The sequence below is a fragment of the Salvelinus fontinalis genome, chromosome 34 (assembly GCF_029448725.1).
Source record: "Salvelinus fontinalis isolate EN_2023a chromosome 34, ASM2944872v1, whole genome shotgun sequence".
NCBI lineage: Eukaryota > Metazoa > Chordata > Actinopteri > Salmoniformes > Salmonidae > Salvelinus > Salvelinus fontinalis.
This window is the reverse complement of record NC_074698.1, coordinates 11,099,746-11,108,572: the sequence shown is the minus strand read 5'-3', so window position 1 is coordinate 11,108,572 and position 8,827 is coordinate 11,099,746. Positions and strand designations below refer to the sequence as shown.

The 8,827-nt window shown below is 40.2% G+C and overlaps 1 protein-coding gene across 2 annotated transcripts; it reads right to left on the bottom strand.

The window, feature by feature from the left end:
- Positions 1–1,942: 1,942 nt before the first annotated feature.
- Positions 1,943–8,640, bottom strand: LOC129833082 (BTB/POZ domain-containing protein KCTD5-like). Of its 2 annotated transcripts, none has more exons than XM_055897373.1 (6): positions 8,220–8,577; positions 6,789–6,897; positions 6,472–6,563; positions 5,945–6,040; positions 4,909–5,034; positions 1,943–4,251 (listed from the first exon to the last, which is right to left on the bottom strand). In XM_055897373.1, exons 1-6 carry the CDS (start codon positions 8,436–8,438, stop codon positions 4,222–4,224), a joined length of 672 nt encoding a protein of 223 aa, XP_055753348.1. In that variant the 5' UTR covers positions 8,439–8,577; the 3' UTR covers positions 1,943–4,221. The 2 variants fall into 2 exon arrangements, with proteins under 2 accessions (XP_055753348.1, XP_055753347.1); XM_055897372.1 differs by lacking the exon at positions 1,943–4,251 and adding an exon at positions 4,258–4,714 and having other exon boundaries at positions 8,220–8,640.
- Between the last annotated feature and the right edge of the window lie 187 nt (positions 8,641–8,827).

The window sequence follows — 8,827 nt, the reverse complement described above, 5'->3', positions numbered from 1 at the left end:
CTCGAGAGTATTTTCCTACTTAAATATTTAATTCTGTGTGGAAATAGATAATGATGCATTAATAAGCGTTATAGTAGCTGCTAAACATTATGATGACAACAATCACACTACTTCGTTTCTAACAAATACCGATGATCCCTTCACAAACAAGGTTTGTTCACAAAACCTGGATCGTGTTTAGGAGGGTACAACCAGCAACCAGAACGGAACTAGAACATCTTTGGTGCATCGTAGGCTCCTAAACTTTAGTGTTAGATTGATTGACCAGAGTTCCTCTATGTTTTTCTATCTGAACGTTCTAGAATGTTGTGCCACAGAGTTTCTAAACCCAGAGGCGCAACATCGCGAGACTTCCGGGAACGATTACGAAACAGACCAATCAGACCAGACCAGGGTTTGGGGTTTGAGAAGTCAATGAGAAAAGTGAAACATTCTTCCTTAGTTGTGTCTTCAGATTTCGAGAAAATGTACAACCTAGATTCGAGCCAATGTCTTAAGTAGTGGAACATGTTTTACTCCAACCTCGTGAAAGTGACAAACTGACAAGTTAATTTACCCAAAAAACAACTTGATATTGAAGGAGTGCCTTTGACAGCATGTATATGCACAGTCTGGACCATTAGACCCGATGACATTGCCTACAAGTGTGATAGGGGATTTCTATAGAGTACCACCCGAGTGGCGCAGTGGTCTAAGACACTGCATCTGTGCTAGAGGTGTCACTACAGACCCTGGTTCTGGTCCAGGGACATAACCGGCCATGATTGGGAGTCCCATAAGGCGGCGCACAATTGGCCCTGCGTCGTCCGAGTTAGGGTTTGGCCGGGATAGGCCGTCATTTTAACTGACTTGCCTGGTTAAAGAAAAATAAATAAAGTATGAGTAATACCCATAAAGCCTAGTGGTCAAACAGAGAAATGGTTACAATTGTTTTTCCACGATTCATTTATCCCATAGGGGATTTTAGAAATACTTTAACTAAGGCCTGTGTTTCGTGTAGGCTTACCCTGGCATGACATTTTGATAACAGTGTAAATTTCTCTAGGACAAGGTTACTTTTATCAATATATTACCCGCCAAAAATGAAACGCTAACTAATGTGGCTGTCATAAAGAACTGCAAATGCCATGACGATCTGGACGAGACTGCCGAATCGAAGCAAAAGTAAGAATCTCTGGATTATCTATCTAATGTTAGCTAAATGTAGTAATGATTGAATTGGCAACATTTTTTTAAATGGACAATTCTGTGAACGGTCTTGTGCAAGTTTTAAATGGACACAATACCTGTTCACTAGAGATGACGTGCAGGAGCATGCTGGGATTTGTAGTCTTGCATGATGTCTACTTTAATGCTAATTAGCATTTTTTTCAGATCTGAGAGAAAATCAAGCTGAATATACTGATAAAAGTCACCTTATCTGAGAGAGATTTACATGGTTATCAGAACATCACACCAGGGTAAGCCTTTTCAAAACACAGCCTTTATTTGAATTGTTTCTAAATTTCCCTATAGGAAAAATTAATATTGGAAAAAACGATTGGAACCATTTATCTGTTTAACCGCTAGGTTTTTATAGGTATTATGACACCTCCACTTTGGGGCTCTATGAGTAACAGTTTCTGCCCATCTTCATACTGTACTGTTTGTGCACTACTGAATGGAGCTTTGTGTTTGAACAGTAGCTCAATATGATTTAACTCTGTGATGGACCAAACTTGAGTCTGTCATTTGATATTTCTCTAACTAGGCAAGTCAGTTAAGAACAAAAATCTTATTTACAATGATGGCCTACCAGTGTCTAAAGATGTTTAGTTATTACCATATTTCCTTTCAAGTGCACCCTTGCTCTATACAGTACATCTAACATATTGATGACAGAGCCATGTGGTTAGTATTTCTCTATGGCTCGGCAACAGTTTGTTGAAATACAATACAAGAGTTGAATTCATTACCATTTATTGATTAAATCCACCAGGTCTAGCATCACCATAATTTTCATTATCCCCAGTCAAAACATGCTATTACATGTATATAATATAGTATGTATACACCGTAAGCATAAAAAATATAAAAGACTTGATACTAATATATAGGAACAGCAGTAATCAAATGGAGCAAATAACAATTGTCTGCCTTTGTTCATTTTTAAAATACATTTAACGGAAAACTGGAACAATGCCCCTTTAGAAACCCATAGCAGCCTCAGAGGGATGACATGTGTGTCTTGATAAGCATTCTAGAAAATAACAGTCAAACAGGAGCTGAAGTGTCACAGTGGAGTGAAGTGGTGTCCTACAGAGCTGAGGGCATGGTGGAAGGTGTATCAGGCCAAGCATGCAATGGCTGACACCCCCTTCTGTGTTTAAGAATCTGCAGTCAAAGAACACCACACTAGACACACATGGCACACACTGTTCAGAATGTCTTCACTGTCACTGCAGGGTGGATACAAACAGTGAGCCCTTGTGGTTATGGGCATCACTACAACAGATTTCACATGCACTGTGAAGCCTCAGAGGCAAAAGAGGCACTTATCACCACAAGACAACTCGGTGACCAAGAAAAACTGCCCACGGAAAATGTTGGAAAACTATCCGTCTGTGTACTAGATAAATGGCTGACAGCAACTACCTGGGTATCTGGGATATGTAAACATAGTAATATACAGATGTTTAAACCAGCCAAATTAGAGCATTGTGTCACAATGGCAAGGTAAGTAAGATCCGGATTATAAAACACTAGACATGTAAACTTTACCTTGATCAGGCAACAGGAGGGGTCCAATTGACCTTTACAGAGATTATAGCTTGTATTCCACTAGTTAAAGCCCTGTGTGTGTTAGGAAGAAATAGCATACACTGATAACACAACTGAATATTATTATACTTCCTCTATGTACAAATCCTCATAGATATGCATGTTGTCTACCGAACTTCCTTATCCCTGACAAAAGAAATTCAGATTAAAGTTGAAATTCAGACATTGATTTGGTCATTGAACAAAGGCAACATGTTCCAAAAGAAATGTTTTCATATACTGACAATGTTAATGTATTCAATAAGTAGCTCAACCATCTACAAATTGAACCATGGTAATGACTACCAATTATAATATCCAATCTTTTCATCAGTACATGACCAAAGCATTTTATCTTAGAACTTGTATGATTGAAAACTGCCAGTTTGGTGTAATTTTGGTTGGTATACAGCCCTGTCAAAGCTCAATATAGTCAAACCGCAGAAGCGTAAGGATCGTGTATACACACACAAACAAGCAGATATGCACTAATTCATGCAAGAGACAAAAATGCTTTTCTTTCTCACGTAAAATGGAAAACAGGCCCTTTGCAACACCAGCCGATAACAGTCAATGTCATATGTCAATGTTAAAAAAAATGTGCCTATCAAATGGCTCTAGGTATAATGTCCTCTAAAATATAACAAATGTGTTCCAGTTCCATAGTGGCTGCCTAACAGGTAACCCAACTAAAACACGCCAGAGTCCAGGGATGGAAGACAAGTTTTAGTCCTTTAACATCTGGCATTCCCTAACATCACTTCAACCTCATTATCATACAAGAACCCTGGTAGAAGTAGTAATAAGAGTGTCCTCCTTCCAGAAAACTGATCATGTGCAGGTTGAAGGGATATTTGGAAATGGACATAAATAATTGGTTTAAAGATATGTAAAAAATAAATAAACTGTCAATACAGTCTTCGCCTCTAACAAGACAGTATGAATCTATACAACTCCATATAAATAGTCTTAAATATTTAACTTTTAAAACATGCTTTCCAATGAATTTCTCAGGTTTGATTTTTGTATGTGAAGGACTGGCATAATGTAGTACGCACAGATGTTTGAAATAATGTCCCACCAGACAGTGCACACCTAATGCATCTTCCAAAACACTATTAGAGACCCTGAGTAAATGATGGACCAAGTTTAAATGCTGTGGACAATATGATAAGTGATAAGGCCCTTCTCTCTGTGTGAAAATCTACAGTCCAGTTTTACTATGTAGGCCCCAAAACCAAGTAATGCTATCGATTGCACATTTTGATTTGATGTCTGAAAGAAAAATGGTGTGTACAATGTATAGACTGCAGTTAGCCAGCTTCTTCAGCGTGCCATAACGCTCCTCAGAATGTGATGTAGTTTGTGTCTTTATATCTGGACATCATAGCAGGACGCAATCCTAAGAAATGAACAGTCTCTTCACATTCGAGAGCCTTGTTCTTGAAGAATCTGCAAAAGAAAATAGTCAGAGCAAAATAAGATGTTTAGGCCTATTTCATACTAAACATATGTTCCAAAAAACCTTTGACAAAAAGTACTATGAGTTAGCATTTAACAGGCAGGAAGAAGCCTAAAATGTTCGTTTTTTTTGAGGAACGGATTTGTTTTACCAGGAGACTGGAAAGCGGGGAGACTAAAGCAATGGAGAATTCCATGAACTGCAGAAGCTAGTGACAGAAGTTCATTAAATATTAAAGTAGTTTAAATCATTATCGAGGCATTACTCTTGTCTAGATAATGATTAGCGGGATGCTCTCTAGGTAATGGGCTCATAGGGATGAAGGGGCTCTTGGAGAAAGGTTTAAGGCCACAATGGCAGGGGTCTAAGCAAAATCTCACCCATTGTCCCCTTACATTCAAAGGTAGATACATTCATTGGCAAAATGTTTCTTTCAATCGTTGTACTTGTCCTCTGCAGGAAATGCAGCATGCAGAGAAAGGAATTGCAGCATCCATGACCAATAAAAAATGATGCATGCATTTATGTTAGACAAAGCCATGTGAGACAACATGTATACCAAACTTGGTGTAACTCACAATACATGGTTGTAACAATGGTGAGGACGTTGATGAAAGACGTTTTTGTTGCAGTGCTGGGATACTCACCTTGGCCTTTTCACTTGGTTCACTGCTTGTGCCGTATGACTGGTTATGTAGCTCCTTAGAGACAACACACAGGAACTCTGCCTGGTCTTCGTTTCCATAGTTATAGGAGGAGCCAATACTGACCAACTGAGGGAGAAAAAAAGGGGGGTGGGGGGGACCAATGAGAAGGGAAATGTTTCTAAGGGACTACAGGAAGCATGCACACATGGGAAATCTAGTATTTCCAACAGCTTGCCAGGCACAGTCAAAATAATGTAACAGATTACAGTAGACAATTTCTATTCTACTTAAGGATCTTTTTTTTATGTCAAAGTAACAAACACTGACTTTTATCTAGGACACCTGAGCACTTTGAGCTGTTACATTGCTCATGAATGTTTAGTATCCCTTGGATTAGACCACAGCGTGAAATCTGTCGTTAAGGTGGTAGCTAATTCAAATAAACAGACTACACTATACAGTAGGTTCCCATTTTCACAAAGTTGCCACGAGCAGAATGCCTAACATTCTGTCACCTTGCTGGCTCCCAAAAAAGGAAACGTGAGTAGCAGCCTGAGCCCACTCATGAGTTCTCTCTGAGGGGAAGACCCTAACACCCTGCAAGGTCTAGAGGGGGCTAGTAACAGAAATGCACCTAGTACAGGGTGTCCTCCTGAATGAACAGAAACATCCCCTTTATCTGCTGTTCCATAAACATCAGACAAAATCTAACTCTAGCAACCTGGCCTCTGACAGAAACCAGTGTCTATTTGAACCAGGCACAACCATAGCTCCTTTCGCAGATGGCCAGACAATTCAGACTTTCACAAAAATAAATACAGTACCACAATAACAGCTATGTAACCAAATTATGCTGCAAGGTTGTATTTCACAAGGACTACAAATGAAGACAATTATAGTATTTATGTTATACACTGAACTCAGCATCATCCGTGGACAGTAAATCAACCAACACAAGTCAAAGTGCAGCCGAAAGGAACATTTCTGAAAATAGGAGGCAGAACACTCCCCAATCTCTTCCTTTCAAGATAATTACCTGCTCAAACTTCCAACCATCTGACATGGTGGAAACCATTTGTGTTAGCTCCTCTTCTTGGCACTGCAATACTCTGTAGACATGTTTGATAGGGAGCTGTGGAGAGAAAGAGGCTATGTTAATTCACATGCAACAGAGCAGCAAGTGCTCTCAATAGGCTACATACAAATCACCCATCCCCCCCAGAGCAAAGCATAGCCAGTATGTGCCAATTCCTGACCTCATCTACCTGGCAAGGGTAAGGAGACTCTGGACTAATGCCAATACATCAACAAGACCTGGAAATCCCAGTAGCTTAAGCAGAGCTTGTGCCCAGAGTTATTGCAGTAATAGACCATGTAAACAGAGGTGATCCTTGGGAGGCAGCTTGCCAAGGATGTGCCTCTGGCCAGTACTTAGAGGCCCCAAGGCCACCCCACTGCCCCCTTTAATATCTAGAGCTCTGTATTAGTGATTACAACAGGACAGTCTCAGGGAAGAAGGAAATCACCCAGATAGCAATGGCAATTTTAGTCAAGCCCACACACCTGAACTGTTTTGCAGTCCCTCTCCCTGATTTTGTCTTTAATTAGCCTGATCAAAGAAGGGATATTGTAGAATTCAGCCTCTTCTAGTACACCTTGAGGGGAACAGAATGTATTTAACCAGTTATTAAAACCCCAATCATTGAAAACAACTATGTATGCTAATGAGAACTGCTGTGGTGTTAAATGTAATAAGTGTGATTGTTAGCGTGTGACGTGTTGGAGCGAAAAAGAAACGGCAACAAAGATAACAGAATGGCACAACTCTTCAGACATGTCTCAGCATATCCCAGAATATCCCAAAGACATTATCATCATACCTTCCTCGGCAAGGCCTCTATTGAGCACCAGTTTCCCATGCCTCAGGTAGTTGAGCACTGGACCAAAGTATGTTGGGTCCCGGTCTATCAAATAGGCACCCGTTTCATCCTGAAGAAAGAGAAGTCGATAACAATGAGAAAAGCAGACAATCGATAACAAATCAGGGGAGATACCATTGACGATTTTTGTACAGTGACAAACATCGAAACAGAACTGTGCAATCGCATAATAAGAAAATAGCCAATCCATGGATAAAACAGCTCTGTGTCCAGAGCTTGGAGCAGTGCCAACATGGGGTAACTGACATTTAGCAGGTCTCATTATCCCTGAAGAATCACCACAGCGGCCTTGCTCCAGCCTTCACACACACCATCATTAGCAAGAATCAATACAGAGGGCAGAGATACATCTCCTTACCACATTACATTGGGCACATGAATATTACAGATATTGGAGACTTTCACCTCAAATTCAAATGAGGAATGCTAATCAGCATAGTTTCGTAAATATCCTAGATAACTTTGGGATGAAACTATTCTGCTGGGATACTGTGAATCTTTCAGAGCCCAAGATTCATTGCAACTGCATCTGTATGACTGAGCAAACTTGTCTTGTAAAGTCTTTTGCCAGCTTTTAAATGTCATCCTCCTGTTAAATGATGCATGGTGACCTTTGAGGGTTGGAAATCAGGATGGTAAACACGTTCAACGTGTGGATTATCATACTTTCTCCTACAAGGGCAACGTTCCTTCTCCAGATTGGGCTCATTTGCACAATTGTATATTGTAAGCCCAATTATTTACACAAATATATATATACACACAACTTGTTGGTTTTGTCAACAATGTATTCAATGGTTCATTTGCGTGTAGGCGTTATTCTGATATTCACCAGCTAGATAGCTACAGTAACAGTTTGTGGTTGGCTGGATAACTAACTTGCCTGTTAGCTAGTTGACAGATACTAGTATTGTACTATATAAAATTTACACGACTGTTATCTATCTTAGTACGAGTAGAAACGTGCTGTCTTCCAAATTAATATTTGTTAGTTAGTTAACGTTACTGTAGATCTGTAGTCAGGAGGATTATCCAGATTAAAAACAGGAAAACAAACTAACGTTAACGTTATTTAGCTAGTTAGTCAAGTTCTTTGAGAGTTAACGTTGGTCAGCTGAACTAGCTAGCCTGTACTAGTAACGACATTAGTAGCTAACGTTGACCATCTAAATTAGCTATCCGTTTGGCTTACTTCCTGGCTAAACAACTAAAATAACTAGCTAACTAGTTAGTAAATCGGTCTGGATATGCTAACTAGGTAACGTAAATTAACGTTAGAACATTCACATGATGTGTGAAACAGACAGAGGTTAGCTAGTTAACATTAGCCAACTAGCTAGTAACGTTAGCTAGCTAGACAGATATCCATACCTTGTCAGAGTCGAGGTCGGGGTCGGCCTGGCACAGACGGTACAGGAACGATTTTGAGTCTCGGCACAACGTTTGCCTCGTAGTGAGAAAGTATGTCCCACCGACATTCAGACGGACCCATTTGGATGCCCCGATCCCAGGTGATTGCATTCTCTGTTCCGGAGACAGGACGGGACACTGGTCAACTGAGCCGCTTAAGTCAGGGCTCTTCTCCGCCATCCCAGCGCCTCGAACCTGGATGCGTCGCTAGCTAAAGTTACAGGAACTGAGTTGAAGCGGGCCGGGAAACTGGGCCAGGCATAGTCATGAAGTACGGTAATCCAAGTTTGACAACCCCCACCCACCGGTTTCCACAGTTTTTTATTACACATCCGTCAGATTCCACAGTCAAAATTGGCTACAAATGTTTTATTTTTTGGTCTTAATTTAAGATTAGGGTCAGGCATACGTTTAGCAGTGTGGTTAAAGTTTAGCTTAACTTTAAAATAACATTTGAAGATAATAAATTGTAGAAATGGGCGGGGTTTATAACTTTGTGGCTACCGAAGCTAGTGCTACCCATCCCCCCACTCCCTGCATCCTTCTCATAATAATCATTTTTGCAGTTG

What these genes read in the sequence shown, in the direction of transcription:
- LOC129833082 (XM_055897372.1), bottom strand. Translation starts at nt 8,438, where the DNA reads ATGGCGGAGAAGAGCCCTGACTTAAGCGGCTCAGTTGACCAGTGTCCC. An exon ending in TAGAGGCCTTGCCGAGGAAG is followed by an intron (nt 6,564 to 6,788) that starts GTATGATGATAA and finishes GTTCCCCTCAAG; the next exon opens with GTGTACTAGAAGAGGCTGAA. An exon ending in ATGGTTGGAAGTTTGAGCAG is followed by an intron (nt 5,035 to 5,944) that starts GTAATTATCTTG and finishes TTTCTCCCTCAG; the next exon opens with TTGGTCAGTATTGGCTCCTC.